Here is a 16,586-nt window from a genome sequence, read left to right as displayed (position 1 = left end):
GACTTCTGCCAGCCGCTTGTAGAATGCTTCATCCACCTCTTCATCCTGGTTGGGTGGCCTATAACAGACTCCCAGCAGGATATCTGCCTTGTTGGCCTTCCCCCTCATCCTTACCCATAAACACTCAACCGTATCATCATCACAATCGTTGAGCTCTACACAATCGAAACACTCCCTAACATACAGAGCCACCCCACTGCCTCTCCTTCCTCGCCTGTGCCTTCTGAAGAGTCTATAGCCATCCATTGTAGCACTCCAATCGTGGGAGTCACCCCACCATGTTTCTGTGATGGCAACTAAGTCATAGCTATCCTGCTGCACAATGGCTTCCAGCTCCTCCTGTTTGCCACCCATGCTGCATGCATTGGTGTAGATGCACTTGAGCTGGGCTATCGATTTCGCCACCAGCATTGGCACGCCACCCCTAGGCTCATCTCTAGTGAGCCTGGTTTTATCCCCTTCCCCCTTCAAACCTAGTTTAAAGCCCTCTCGATGAGCCCCGCCAATTCATGAGCGAGAATCCTTTTCCCCCTGTGAGACAGCTGAACTCCATCTGTTGCCAGCAGGCCCGGTGCCGTGTAAACCTCCCCATGATCAAAAAAGCCAAAATTCCGCCGATGGCACCAGCCCCTGAGCCACGTGTTGATCAGGTGTGTTTTCCTGCTCCTTTCAGTATTCTTCCCTGCCACATGACAGTGCAGGGGGAATGTGCACAATGAAGTGCACATGACAGCACAAGTAACACACAGCTACTTTCAATATTATTTAAGTTGAAAAATATGCTAACAATGTCATCTGGTAACTATACTGTTGAAGTCACAATAAGAGTTCTTATTAGTCCTTCTGTAGCAGAAATTTCTGTATGATTTGGGATATTGTAGAAATCACAAGAAAATATAATTTTTTATGTTGCTGCCGCTGTAGGAGTGGGAATAGGCATCTCTTTTTACAAACCGTGTGATTAATTTCATCTTCCTTGGGAAGACTTTATCTCTGACTTTAAGTCAGGAAACGGCACTGGTATTGCACAAATTACTTCCTCCATGTGGCAACCACACATAAGGTTCAGCGAAATCACACAATATTTCTTGTAAAATGAGGGTGAACACAGGAGCACTTAGCTGAGCCAGGATGTCACAAAGTCACTCTAGGGTCTGACAAGAGCCCCATAAAGGCTTGGGATAATGCTGCTAGGGACAGGGTCATTGGCCACTAAAGCTCCCTGAAAGAAGAGTTCACATACATGAATCCTTTGAACAGATCCCAGGATAGAGCTGGTGTAGTCACAGTTATGCTCTAGGCTCAGGATGAGCATAAAGCCTGACTAATTTTGGGAGTGTCCAAAAAACAGCTGGCTGTTTGCATTACATAGGACACTCTATTAAGATTTACACAGCTAAACTTTGACCTGCTTTATATACCGGACTACGTATGTGCACAAATATGTATTTGCTTTTTCATTTGTTCTGTTGGATTTTTTTCCTTCTGTTTTTTACATTAATTTCTCCAGTTAGCATTTGGGAGACAGGAGAGACTTCCTAAATCAAAAAGCAGGGCTAGCAGTTTGCAATTACGTAGATTCCATCAAAAAAACCAAAGGCGCATATGAATAGGAGGCAGAAAACAGCCAAATTAAGCTCTCAGTTGCACTGAAATAAGTCCAGTTACCTCGTTTTGTTTCAGTGGTTTATGCTTTTTGCAAAAGAAGAACCACATTTTAATCTCCCTAGTCTCATCAAGCAGTAAAATACAGTAGAAAAAGATCACCTCTAGCTTTAAAATTATCTTGCCTGAATTCTTTTAAGAAAGAGAAATGGTGCTATTAAAAATGAGGTACTTAATGAGGCCACATCTTAAGAGTCTAATGTAAAAACAAGTTGTGTAAGAATCCTCAGTCACGAAGCTAAGCCTCACAACAACTGCTTTGGAGTTCACTGGACCTCCACCATTCCTTTTATAGATGAATAATGTGAAGTTCACTCACAACATCAGCTCTGTGCAGCCTCACAGAGAGCTAAGTGTTGATTATCTGAAACCAGCTTCTCCAGCACATAATCAGATCACAAACACCATGTAACAAAGAGTACTGCATTCCAGGTAATACGGCATGATCTACTTAAGCGCATAAGCTATTGTAACATATAAAAGCAGGTGAAGGTTGTTTAAAAACACAGTAACTGTTAAAGCAATTGGTGGACCAAAAAAATGAAGACGTCTGACAAAAGAGAGATCGCTGTTGTAACCAAACAGCTCAGCAACAGGGCACGTGCTACATTTTAAAAAGTGCCTCAGTGTAAGGAGATGGGGCTTATCTGTGTCTGCTATGGGGCAGATTTGGCACAAGCAAAGTCAATGAGTAGGCTCAGGTCTCAAGCAGATGTCCCAGTCCGCTGCAGCCATACGGGCACTGCAACTCTCATGGCAACATTCCTGCAGCTGCCAGAAGCCCAGTTCCTGGGCCAAAAGCTGTCCCTGATTTATGACACTACAGAACGAAGATTCAGAAGAAGCAAGCAGATTTGCGCATGTCTTGTGCAGCTGTGATCCTGCTTAAATCACGAGCAATATTTCTCTATAAAATAGAAAAGAACAGTTCTATCCAGTGTTTTGCAATTATAGCATTAACAGCTCTGGTAAACACAAGCATGTATTACAGGCTGTTATGACAACTTGTGTCCAGACTCTTGGGAGGAAAAAAAAAAGAAGAACTAAACTTAACCCTTTCAAAATCTGAACTGAATTTTTTACATTTCTTCATATTCTAGTTCTGCATTGGTCATTGATAATGTCACAGAAATATTTCTCCTTACAAGACATCAGGCTCCAGTTTCTAGGCTCTCCCTCAAATCCTCTAAAACTCTAGTTCATATCACAGAAAGAAAAAAGGAGAAACTTTCAAACATTCTGAGCACCTGCTTCACTAAAAAAAAGGCGACAGTGCTGTCTGCTGACTTTTACTCAGCATACAGGAATTTATTTTACCCTGGGACCAGGAAGAACAGGTGGATGAGGCACTCTACAGACAGCTAGAAGTAGCCTCACATTCACAGACCCTGGTCCTGACGAGGGACTTCAGCCACCCAAGTATCTGCTGGAGGAACAACACAACCGGGCATATTCAATCCAGCAAGTTCCCAGAGAGCATCAATGACAACTTGCCAACCCAAGTGACAGGGGAGGTGATGAGGAGAGGTGCTCTGCTGGACCTCATACTTACTAACGTGGAAGGGCTTGTTGGGGATATGAAGGTCAAAAGCAGCCTTGGCTGCAATGACCATGAGATGGTGGAGTTCAGGATCCTGAGAAGCCGGGCAAAAAGCAAGATCACAACCCTGGACTTCAGAAGAGATTTTGGTGTCTTCAGGGATCTACTTGAAGAAGTACCATGGAATAACGGCTCTGGAGGGAAGAGGGTCCAAGAAAGCTGGTTGTTATTCAAAGACCACCTCCTTCAAGCTCAAGAGAGGTGGTCTCTTGACCACCAAATGACCAAGAAGTCAGCTAAAAATGCCTGCATGGATGAACAAGGAGCTCCTGGCAAAACTCAAACATAAAAAGGGAGAATACAGAGGGTGGAAGCAGGGACAGGTAACCTGAGAGGAATATATAGACACTGTCCAAGCATGCAGAGACATGGTTAGGAAAGCCAAAGTCCACCTAGAGTTGAATCTGGCAAGGGATGTCAAAGGCATCAAGAAGGGCTTCCATAGCTACATAGGTAACAAAAGGAAGACTAGGGAAAATGTGGGCCTGCTGCTGAATGGAGCACAGGACATGGAAAAGGCTGAGGTACTGAATGCCCTCTTTGACTCAGACTTCTATGAAACCATTAAGTTTAGAACTGTTTTTCTTTATTTACAATAAATATAAAAGTATAATAAAGGACAGTACAACCTTAACTTTCCTTAAATCTAAACTAGCCCAGGGCATTATCAGATAAACTAGTGACCAGTATTCCATTTGCCAGCCAAAACATCCATCAAATAAGATTAAACATACCTAAGTAAAACAAATCATTTGATACACCAAAGAAAGATCAACATAATGGCACGTGGAATTACTTTTCCAAACTGAAAATAAGAACAGAAATTACTCTTCCTCTGTAATGTTTTGGCTACTTTGTATCTGCTAGAGAGGGATATCCTGTGACAGTATACCCTTAGCTTCTCATTATCTAACTCTTTCATTCCTCGGAGTGAACGATGCGCTAAAGCAAGGTGTCCTACAGAAAGAGAGTGGTGCTGTGTTTGTAGAGAATGAGCTCATGAAGGAAACAGCACACCTCACCTACAGCTCCAAACTTTCAGACTACCACAACTCAAGTGTAGGACAAAAATGCCAATAATTTTTAATGTATATAGTTTTCAACAAAAACAATTATGTCAATAGCATCACATTTCTGTAGAACGTAAGCAAATGTCAGACCAGAAGCCGCTGGGAAGATACATAGGCTGGTAGCATGTATGTTTTCATTTAAGCTGTGGCACTCTTACAGTACTCAAGCACTCTGGCCAAGCTGTTCAACAAGGCTGCGTTCTTATGATGAAGGTACTATCCCGCAAGCACAGATTTACTGGAGAGTTAATTTTTCCTCAGCTTCCACCACCATTACACAACACAGTATGCATAATCCCCATCTATGACCTATCAGTAGTCTTCATGAGCTCCCTGCAGGCAATATAATTGAATCCAGCTCCATTCCTGAGCACCTACAAAGAATATGCATTAATGCTTCAGCCCCACCCTCAGGCAGAAATTACTCAACCATGAGGCCTCATCAGAACCTCCATAGAATAAGGGTGAAGGGATAAGAAACTCCACTATCTGTAACTAGTGGAAACTTACTGAGGTTATACATGAAGAAGGAAGGAAGGCTCCAGATCCCATATCCAACAGATCTGCTTAGAAAGGAAACTCTAATCCATAAGAGAAGCTCTCCCTAGGCAGTATAAACCTGTCCTTTTAGTAGTAAGTGGAGTGGAATGATCTCTATATGCACATGCTCGTTTTCAAGTAATGTGCCAAGGAGCAGTTTGCCAGGAAAGCTTCTCTCATCCTTCCCTACTTACTGCTATACCAGCAGGGAAAGTGAGCTGTATACTGCCATGATGATGCAATGGAAATAATTACATAAGATCCTACAGAGCAAAGACAAAGACCACAATAGGACACTGCCTTTTCTTTTCGCTTCTGAAGAGGAGCAGAACAAAGAATTCCTTGCAAAGAATCCTGACATTATTTAGTATTAGTTACCTGTCTACTGATTTCTTCTCTAAAGTGGATATGTTGGTAATGGAGCAACAATGAACCTAACAGCCCTGTATTCATATCCAGGAAAAACATTGCATGCGTTCCCACACTCCCATCAATTCTAGATTTTAGCTAAATATTACTCAAGAAAAAATCTCCCATTAACAAAATGCTTTCATATTAAACAGTAAAATAATCCCTCACTAATCAAGTATATGTTCTCACTCAATTTGTATATATAAAGGAGTACAACTACAGTTAATGGACTGCAGTCTATTTGCAATGCTGATGCTAAAAGGCTGACCATTCCTGGTTTTCTGTACTTTCTACCACCTCCAGCGCTATTCCTCTGTCTGCATGAAGATCAAGTTTCTTGTCTCCTCTTCAAAGGCCTTCACTGTTTAGTCTTCTACTCACCTGCTTTCATCTTAACATACTAATCTTCCTAGTCTACTTCTCCCACAGACATCCTTCTGCCCTCTTTTATTCTACTTATCCTGAGGTGGAGATATACTCAGAACTTACTTGCAAAGCCACGAAGTACCTTCTACTTCAAATCCTCAGTCAGACCTGACCTAATCTGAAAACTGTCAAATATAGCCCTACTACCAATTTATCTATGCAGATACAAAGAACTGTGGCTTTTGCAGTTTACAGTAATTAGTAACCGTTTGGTTTTTTTCAAACAAAAACAGATGAAGTGCAATTATCACAAAAGTTTGGATGTTCAAGATTGCTAGGTAAAGAGTAGTTATGAACACGTAAACTCTGTGACTAAACCTATCTGGACCACTGTGTCTCTTTTACAGAGCTGAAGCAAATAGAAAAAAGAATCCTCAGGAGCAAGGGTGCCAGTACAGAAGTCTGCTGAGTCACACAGGCTGCAAAGGTCCAATTTCTAAAATCTGTTGCTTCTGAAGTTGAACATAAGCTGCAGCAACATAGTGCTGAATTCTTCATCCCAACTCACTCGTTTTTAACAAACAGCTCCCTCAATTTGTAACAGAGGTATACAGTACACTCCTATGCTTTCAAGTTGGGTATCTGCAAAACAGGTAACATCAGTTCACTCCTCTTGATAAATACACAGACATCAATTAGCTAAAAGGCATTATATGACAATATTCAGGGCAGAGTAACAACACCCTATAAAGCATAAGGGCTTTACTTAAAAGGTCGATTAATCAGAAATTACACTGAATTTAAGTAAAACAGGCAGGGCTTCACTTTAGAAGATAAGAACACTTGGCATTTCCATTATCCTTTTGTTAAAACATAGGTCCACAAATGCTGATTAGATGTCTACCTCCTAATTAGGAACATAGCCTGCAAAAAAGTCAAGAGAAACAACCCTTGCAATCAAGGCAAGTTAGGAGACCAGGTGGAGGGTAGTTTTTGAAAGGACAGATAGCTGTGTGAATCTGGGGCTAAGTAGTTAAAATACGCATCAAAAAATTCTGGGTGTTGTCTCCAAAAACATGTAGACACAGCTGCAAATTTAACTAGTGACTTATTTTGTTCTCTTTCATTTCAAACATGTCTAGGAATTTGATCAAACATGAGGAAAAAGTACTTCAATCTTTTGTTGCAAAAGAAAATGTACTGGAGGTGATCGGTGCTGTGTACTCACCATAATCCTGTAAAATCACAAGCAAAACTAAGTGCATAAGCAAACTGCAAAATGCATTTACCAACTTCTATTCAATGCCAAGTTCTGAAACATGTATTCCTTATTTCTGCTTACATACATAAATTTGGTATTCTACATTTTAACTTGACAGGATTTCTCACTTGATGCTTTTGATTTACAACATATTTGCCTTCTAATACACTGGAACTGCCTTTTTATCTGGGGGATTTAACTAAAGCTGTTTCCATATGTTTTGAGCTCTAAGCTTGAGACCACAGATTTGAAACTGTACAATGTTTTGCTATTGGGCAGGTTGGCATAAATCCCATGTGTGGTGTATATTCACATAATACCTCCAAAGTGCTTCAGCAGGACATCTCCTATGAGTCAAGCAAGCAGCATGTAGAAAGATGCTGTTTTCCAACATTATAACTAGCGTCTACACTCGAGAGGTGAAGGATATGTCACTGTTTTGTCCCCAGTAGATCACAATAGCTTTGTGCCAAATCCTATTCACCTTACTCATTCACGAGAGTTATTGTCTCACATTACTCCCAAACAAAAGAAGAGATTGACTATTTTTAATGCTTCCACCTTTTCAGCAAAGAACTTGCTCTGAGGAAATGCAAACTGAGCCAAATCTCACCCACAGTGAGACGCGCACACCCAACTCCTGTCTCACGCCATGCAGCAGCAAGCGAATGTCACAGAGTCACAGCACTGTGCTGTGGCCTCTCTCCCATTCTCCAGCATCACCTGCCAAGCTCTGTGGATTACAGAGCTAGGAAGAGGTTTCCACAGTGTCCTGTGGTTGGAGGTATGCTACATATGGAGGCTCCACGTTACCTCCTCCTCCTTCTGAGAAAGGAGGTATCTCTATTTCCCAGTCACATAGGTCTCAACTCAGGAAAATAGAAATTTGAGAGGTCTGACCGTGGGATTAGATAAAGTTCACAGTGACTCAAGGGTGAAATCCTAGCCCTAGTGACATCAACAGAAAAACTCTCACTGACTTGAGGGCCAAGATTTCAGCCCATATCCCAAACTAAAGTGTTTTTTAAGCTGATGAAATTCAGACTCTGATCCTGTAGGAGATTTACACACCTTTCACTTCACATACTGAGCAGTTCAAATTCAACTGAACCATTAACATCAAGTAAAGTGACGCTTGTCAGTAAGTTTTAGTGAGATCCAGTCTCTAATTATAAATACAATCTTAAGATCTTACACTGTAGTGAAAGGTTTCAAACAGCACAAAAGCAACTCCAATGTTGCTTGCTTTGGTTTTTTTTTTCTTTTTACTTACTTTTGTCTGATCATCAGCTTTAAATACATAGCAGATACTTCGCTGATTTGCTGCTGCATCCTTTATCAGACAAGCAAAGTAGCTTGGATCATGGCTGTTGTGAATCAGCTTGTGGACATGCTGTGGCTTGTATTCAAACAAACTTGAACAAATCAAAGGATCCCACTGCTGGATTTTCCCTGTGTCTGGTTCACATCGCAAACTCGCTGGTGAAACACAAAGTCGGATTTGGCTGATGCTAGGTTCTTCTTTGGAGGACTTTGTACTGAGCATGCGGATCTCTGCCACAATCCAAGGCAGCATTGACATGGTGGTTAGGGAATGCACTGGCAGAGAACCAACAAGCTGGAGACTGAAACTTGCTGAGAAATCACTAGATGTATGATACTTTTTAACTTTGAATGTTATTGGCTCCATTTTGCAGTCCTTTAGGGAACCTGGCCTAATTCACCAATATTTCAGTTCCATGGAATGACGAAATCTGACGGTTCCTTTGATTAAGGAACAGAAGAGTTCTGAAAGGAAAAGAAATAGTTATGTAGGTGCTGGAACCCTATTAAAAACAAACTGTCAGTAACACAAATATTTAATAGCTTAACATCAGTAGAGACATAATGATCATCCACCATGACCTATCTAGCACATTTCCCCTACTTTGGACCTTACTATTTCAGGTCCAACAAACATAATAGTAGTAAATACATTGCTTAGAAAAAAGTCAGTCCTGATTTAGAAGTTGCTTTACAACCCTTGCTAAACCATCTAATGAGTAACTAAACTCAAAAATGTACATTCTTTCTAGCCTGTGTCTGTTTCATGGGCAGGTGCATGTGGATCACACTGGCCTATTTCAATCCTATTATCACAGAAAGAACTCAGCTGAGCTATTCTGACTTTCATGACAGTTGAAGTCAGTGCTTCACATTTAAAAAAAAAAAGACATAAAAAGGTCATCTTTCTTGTCCATAGGCGGATGATTTTGAATTTGGCTACTAACATGGAGTTGTTTCCTTGGGTATAGTTTGCCAAGTAATCATGGGCTGTTACCAACCAGACTTTTTCATTAAATAACACCCCAGAAATCGCTGTCATATGAAAAAGCTAGCAGCAGTCAACTGACTGATCGCTGATAAACCTGTCAGATAGCAGAGATGAGCAACAACCCTTACAGCATCCCACTAAAAAACAGATGATGATTCACAATCCATGATTGCATTTTAAGGCCTGTCAGCCAGCCAGGCAAACTTAATGTTTGCCACATTGATATTGTATCATTTTCATTTCTTAAAATATCAAATGGAACCAAGTTACATACAACCCTGTTATAACCCTGTTACACCCAGCATCTACTACCACTACTGTTATTACATATTAGTAGTTTTAGTAACAAAATACAATAATTGCATTTATCTATCAATTTCGTTTCGCAAAATATAGTCTATGAAAACACATAGATTGGCATTTGTTATACTACCATGTTTTAACTCCTCATTAACTGAAACTGGTTTCAGCTGTTACATTATTTTGTGCGAGACTGATGAGAAGCTGACAGGCCTATAATTGCCTACATTTAAATACCATGACATTAGTTTACCCTCAGTCTTCTGAGAGTTTCCCATGAAAAGACCTATTAAAACCAACATGAGCAGTCCCAAGAACTCCTTACAAAACATTTTTAATTATGTTTGAACAAGTATTTAATAAATGGCATCTGTTTACTGTGGCAACAGTATTTCTCGTCTTTGTTCATCTACAAACATGATCAAAAATAGCAGTATTTTTTTCTCATGAGTTTTCATTAAACTTTGTCCTTTATTTGTCCTTGTAAAAATATTTTCAAACTGAGTTTCTAACAGTGCTTCACCTTGTTGAAAATGAAAGGAAATTTTAGGATTAAAAAAACCTTTTAAAAAAATTTCAAGATGGAAATTCATTTTGAACTAAGCAAGTGTTTAAAATGCAACCAATTTGCAAATGTCCAAGTGGGGAAAAATGTTTCTGCAGTAACTGGCAAACTGTAAAAACAAGAGAACTGCAGAAACCACGTGTTTGGGTACATTTACTTTTTTGGAACTTTTTTGCATCTTTTGACAAATGAACTCTGTGGCAACATTACCAGTTCCAAGGATGCCCAATTTAGCAAGAGAATCTAATAGTGCAGGTTTTAAAGACACTATTTGAAGAAATCATCGTAAGTAGCATTCTAGATGTGTAGAAAAAAATTTTTAAAAGCCTTTTTATAAACCTGTGTGTGTGTGTGTGTCTGTGTGTGGGAGGTGTGGGAAAAAGGGCCACAAAAATCCAGAATTTGTATGCCTCATTTCAATTATACTACAACTCTTTTTCAATTTTTTTTTTGTTTGTTTCACAAACAAGCAAGAAAACAACCATCTTTAAGATGAATATAAATGCATTGCATCGTATGGGATAGCAGCTTCAGGAAGCATTTTTACACTTTATCAACACATACGCTAAACATTTGCCAAACACAATTATCATTATAGTTTTGCATTTGTCAGGAATCAAAATGGCCTCTTCTTCTTTGGCGAACTATTACAAATTTTTTCTCCTTAACTGTAACAATGAAAAATAGTTCAGCAACTGCAGGGAAGATTGGATTCATTCATAACTGCAATGGTGTGTAGTCCGAAACACATAAAAATTGAGTTTTTAGCTTTTAGTGTTCTCGTCATTTAGTGGCATACATCATAATCTCAGGATAAGAAAGCCTAAGAAAACTCCATTCTTAGTTGAAAACCGGAGAACTGAGCTACCACATGGATGATGACCTATTAGCCACATACTTTTTGTAACCGTATTTCCCAATTGTGTTTTCTCAGAACTCTTTTTTTAAAAATGCAATTAAATAAAATGCATGTAAAAATACAACAAAGTCATCCTCATTTAAATCAATTTTTCAAGGAAGAGAAGTTTCATTTGGATTACCACCATCTACCATGCTCTTTTACCCCAGACCTACAAGGCACTGCAGCCTCAAATAGAAATAAATATCACAATGCAATACATTATTTTGCATGCTAACTCTAAGGACTGAACAGTATTTTAAAAAAACAGGTTGATACTCTGTCATACTTCAACAAACACTGTACTGCTGGAATGTATTTAATATAAATGCAAAGCTTCTTGGCATTCATCTCTTTTTAACAAAATAAACACCTTGCAAAGTCAACAGCATAAATACTCCAATGTCTGCATTTGTTATTTCTAAAGAAAAACAGTTAATACTAAATCAAAACAGTTAACTAGAAGTCAGAATGCTAGGTTTTTTCCTAATGTTAAGAGGAGCTGAAAGTGCAGTTTCTCAGAGCACAAATTTAGCAGCATCAGGTCTCCTTATCTAACCTGTACCATTCTGTATGTTACCATTCTGCACATTTGATCTCCTTTTTCCTGCCACTCTTTGTTTCCTCCTCCTGTCATCCTTATTTTAATTTACTTGCAAATCCCACCAGAAGTTAGACCAATTTCATGCTGACGGCGTTAATGTCCTTTAAGTTTACACCAAGGACTAGGTTTTACTTCAAGACCATGAAGTATTTATGTACATGCTTAATTTAGACCTAAAAATAGTTCTGTTCATCTCAACAGGCCTATTCCCAGCCATAAATTAAGCACACATTATGGCCAAAGAGTGCCCGTCCATGTCTGCCCTAAATACACCACTTGGAATTTTGGCATCTTTACCCATCTCTGGTTGCCACCACCCAGTTCATCCCCTCTAAAACTTGGCTCTGCAGGTGCCGTACCCGTTTACCATCCGTATTAGTACAGCAGGCTCAAACAAGCTTCCTCTTCCTCCCAAGTGTCTGACTAACTCACAAACAGCTTCTTCAAAGCTAATGCTTATTTCACCTTTAATCCAAGAGAGAATAGAAAAGGTATAAAAATAAAGTTGCCCACTTGTTTCCTTCCACCTAAACTTTGATCTTCCCTTGACAGCTCTAAGTGCCATTCAGCTCCGTTACTCTGGGCTGGAAAAAGACTGCCAGGCTTTGCTTCGCACACAGGCTGAATGTCTCCAGTTGTTCTCCCAGTGCTCACGGATATAACTGAGGCAGCTCCTCTTTCTCCCCTCCATCGGCATCTTCTGAAGGATCTCCATTGCCCTTGCACTCAGAGCTGAGAAGAGCTTGAGTAGCACTCCTCAGCTAACAGCTTTGCTGCTGTCTGAGAAATGTTAATATTCTCCAAACTGTATCTTAATGTTGCCACTGTTTAATCTACTTTGATTTAGCTGTATTTGCTCCATCAGCATAAAAACAGCCAGGCAAACTGTAGCACGTATGATATTTACACAAACCACACTAATAAATCTAATCCCACCTTCTATAATAGGAGACACCAGACTTGACTCACTAATGTGAAAGATACACATGGGAACACATGTGTGCTCTTTGTCCTCAACTTCTCTTTCACTGTGATCAACCCAGCCACTTCTCACAAGCGGGGAGCAGGCTTAGAAAGCATACAACACTACGCTGATAGTCCTGTTCTAGCAGAATCTGATACTGTGTTTTAAAAAAAATACACATATCAGGCTCTTGTTCTCCCAAATTAAGTTGTATTTGCATCTCTTTATGTGACCAGAAACTAAAAAGGACACCTTCAGAGAGAAGTCAGGGTGATGGCAGGACAGCACGAAGGGGACAGCTACAAAAATTAGTACTTCTGCCATTCTGGACCCCAGGTTCTCCCTGCATGAAGGTACATGTCTAAGCAGCTGTGCATCATGCAGGACAGTATTCCTCAAAACCCACCTTCTCTCAAGAGAGCAAAGACTTTATCATGAGGACAAGGTACAGGCTCTGGGTGCCATTCGGTTAGATGGGGCCAGGTCAGCTTTGAGGTTAGGAAGGAGAATCGTGTGGGGTACAGAGAACAGACTGTGTTATTAACCTGGAAGGGTGGGGCACTGGAAATCAGGTTTTGGCAGCTGGGGGAAAACCAGGCAGATTTGGGATGGACTCAGACTAATACAGAAAAAAAGGCAAAGAAGGGAGAGAGATTGTTCTAAACCAAAAGAACACACACAAATAAAAAAAAAAAAAGGAAACTACAACAGTGGTGAAGAGTTATCCTTCTTCTGCTGTTTCTTCTGGACTGGACTAAATTCAATACAGACATGTGGCCAAAAGTTTTAGAATCTTGTTCAGAACATAGGTAACTATTGACCTAAGCAATCCTTCACTCTCCTCCAGCTTTTCTCCTGGTTTGGTAGCAGCTGGGAGTGCTGGGACCCACAGCAGAACTGACGAGTTTAGAAGATGTGTCAAGCAAGGAAGCAGTCAGAGCTTCCACACATCAGTGATTAAATGAGGAGTTTGACCTGTGAATTGTTGAACAGAAAGACCCCAGCTTCCTCAACCTTTGCAGTTCATCTGCGAGACAACTGTGCAGTTACTCCAAACCAGGCAACTGACATGACAGCAGTTTTTTTCTGTAAGTCGGTTTTCTTTCTCCCCTCCAAGAAGCTAAACAAAACCTCCAATGACACAGCAAGGTCTTGTGAAAAACAGCTGGTCTTAAAGAGCACAAATTTTTTCAGCTCTTCTCTGCACGGCATTAGTGCTGAACCCTGCTGACAAATTGAACCAGAGGCACTGGTACTGACTGCACTTCACCACTGATTATTTTAGCAGAAATATCATACTACTTAAGGATTATTAGGAGCCCTGGCCTGCAGCCAGAGCTCTGGAACGCAAGCCAGAACTAAATACCACTCCTCTCCCTCTCTGTCTGATCCCTGACTGAGATTTACATTGTCTTCACTCATGCTGACAGATTTCTCTATCCACCTAGCAGGATATATAGAAAAACGCAAATAAGAATGTGTATTAGGTATGTCATGATATGGTCACTGCTGAGAAGAGGTACTTTTATGTTTCCATCAATATGCATGAAATGACTCTCTTCTCTGGTATCACAACGCAGTATCCATTAGATCATTCTATGGGGCAGCTAGTTGCAAGCTTTATCTTTTTTCTTGAGGCTTCAAACAACATTTTTGGCCTGTTTCCTATAGTTAAATAAGATTGTTTTGATACCATACCACAGGTTGCTCTCAGTTTTTAAGTAGTTCTAATTTAACTCAAACTGGCACTTGGAATCACGATGCACCCTTCTGTTGCAAGGATGTTCTTTTTATTTCATAGCTACTTATTATCCGCTGTTTCCTTCTGGAGCTATGGCTTGCTGTGGGCAACAGCATGTGCAAGTCCAGGAGTCAATTTGCCTCAGAAATTATTTTTAATTTCCATTCTTTTTTCATATACATGCATTAAACGCTTCCTTTTAAAACACTCTTTTCAATGCTGTCAGCAGCTTCAGACATGGCCCTGAATAATGTTCCACCATGTACTCTGAGCAAATAATTTGGTTTTGCGGTAATAATCACACCTAAAATATTCACTGATACAGCCAGCATTTGTATCACTCCTCAAATAGGTTAAAAAATTAAATAGACTATTAATAAAAAAAGAAATCCAGCAAAATGCTATTATGTTCTTGATTATAAACATACAAGTTATAATCAACTATCAAATGAAGAAAATAGCTCACTGTTCCTGCCCTTAACACCTGTTGCTACTTCCTTAATACAGTGCACAGAAATTAATATGCTGATGATTGAGGTCTTCCAAGTAAACCTCATATGGATCAGAACAAAATACTGGGCTGTTCTACCACTGCAATGCACTAAAAACATCTTTGTAAAAGAAAGCTTGCTGGGTAAATTACATTCTGAATGCCATTCCTTTTTATGCAGTTGCATATCTACAGCCAAAATACTTGCATCCAACTTTTCAGTTAACGAAATTATAAAGTGAAAAAAGTGTCATCATCCACGTATCATTCAATGTTTCACATTCCTTCCAGCCTGTCATTTTTCCCACCTGCAAGCATTTCTACTTTTGCATATTACCAATGACTTTCAGCATTTCTATAAAACAAGCTGCGACAAATTTCTATTTCAGCACTTACGAGTGTTAAAAGTATAATCATATTCATCAGTTCAGAAGTATTTGCTATTCAGGATATGTATCTCTTTATTAATTTTGACCCACGATGTTCCATTCAATCTCTGGGCTTAACGGCAGGCACAAATCCCACCATCTGCACTGCAAAAGGTTCCTACAGCAGATCTGCCATATTAGCCTCTCTCCCAAATACAGCACAGCATACAAAGGTCTCAATCTTTTCAAACTGCACTATAAATAACTACATTTGTTTCATACCTCTCGTGAATGCGGTTTGAAGAGATCATTCCCGTGTTACTTTAGCATGAGAATCTAAAGGGCCATAAAAATACTGCGCCAATGTGTGGGGATTTTAAGCTTAAACTCCAAGTGCGCTGCTGTAGGAAAGGTTAGTTTTACCCCTACGGGAAGAGTCGCTGTGTTGCTCTAAGAAGGAGCAGGTTCTGGGAGGAGTTACACCGAGCGATTTTGCATTGATGGGTAAGGAAGGTGCAGGGAAGAGTGAGAAAAAGAACTAAAAGCAGACCGTGGCACATCAGGTCAATCTCAGATTACATTCAAGCAGGTCTTCTGGCTATTCTGACGAGAAGCCAGCTCTCCCAGGACCCTGCGACCTGAGAAGCGCGGCACCGGCGCCCCGCCGTCCCCGCTCCGCTCCCGCCCGGCCGCCCCGTCCCGTCCCGCCGCTCCGCAGAAATACTGTCCCCAGAGCAAGTGCTGCGACTTCACCAGGGGCTCCGTTACGACCGACGCAGCGATGCTGCCGCGACAGATGGGAGGGCGGCAGCCCGCCCTACCCACGCCGCGGGCATGGAGCGGGGCCCCGGGCCGGACCCGCCACCCGCCTCACAGCCGTTCCCTCTCGGCCGGCCGGAGGCTTGTGCCACCTCAGAGTCTGGGTACAGCGCACGGACCAGCCCCGCCAGCCCGCAGCCGCTCCCCCCGGCGGGGCGCCTAGTTTCTCGCCTCAACTCTTCCACTTCCTCAAAGCTAAAAACCGCTCTTCCTCCTTCCCTCCCTCCAACAACGCAGCTCGACTCCGCCAGCGCCGCTCCCCCGGGCCCGCCCGCAGCGGGGGCACGGCGGCTCCCACCGCCGCCCCGGCCGCGGCCCGCGGCCGCCCCCCGCCAGGCCTGGAGCCGGGGCCAGGGACTGACCGGCCGCCGCCGCTTACCGCCACCGCTTACCGCCGCCTCGCCGCCGCAGGATGTGCTCGCTGCAAGGAAGTGCCTTAGGCGGACAGCGGCCACGGGCTGTCAGGCGCCGCCTGCCCACCTCCCGCTGAGGGGAGAGGGGCAGAAAGCCGCTAACGGACGCCGGGACGGGGCAGGGAAGGCCACACCAGCGCCTCAGGGCACCGACAGCACGGGCGCCCCGGTCGGGCCGGACGAGGGGGCTGCTCGGC

The 16,586-nt window shown here is 41.8% G+C and overlaps 1 protein-coding gene across 3 annotated transcripts in view; it reads right to left on the bottom strand.

Annotated features, from left to right (window-relative positions):
• The window catches only part of TBC1D1 (TBC1 domain family member 1), a 120,688-nt gene extending 104,102 nt beyond the window's left edge, over positions 1–16,586 (bottom strand). For all 3 annotated transcript variants that reach the window (XM_076336082.1, XM_076336084.1, XM_076336083.1), the window contains exons 1-2: positions 16,369–16,586; positions 8,187–8,701 (exon numbers count right to left, since the gene is read on the bottom strand). In XM_076336082.1, coding sequence (XP_076192197.1) covers positions 8,187–8,603 — 417 coding nt within the window. In that variant the 5' untranslated portion in view covers positions 8,604–8,701; positions 16,369–16,586. The remainder of the gene's footprint in view (positions 1–8,186; positions 8,702–16,368) is intronic.

The sequence above is a fragment of the Aptenodytes patagonicus genome, chromosome 4 (assembly GCF_965638725.1).
Source record: "Aptenodytes patagonicus chromosome 4, bAptPat1.pri.cur, whole genome shotgun sequence".
Classification (NCBI taxonomy): domain Eukaryota; kingdom Metazoa; phylum Chordata; class Aves; order Sphenisciformes; family Spheniscidae; genus Aptenodytes; species Aptenodytes patagonicus.
Note: the sequence above shows the minus strand (reverse complement) of the source record. Positions and strands in the feature narration are given on the sequence as shown.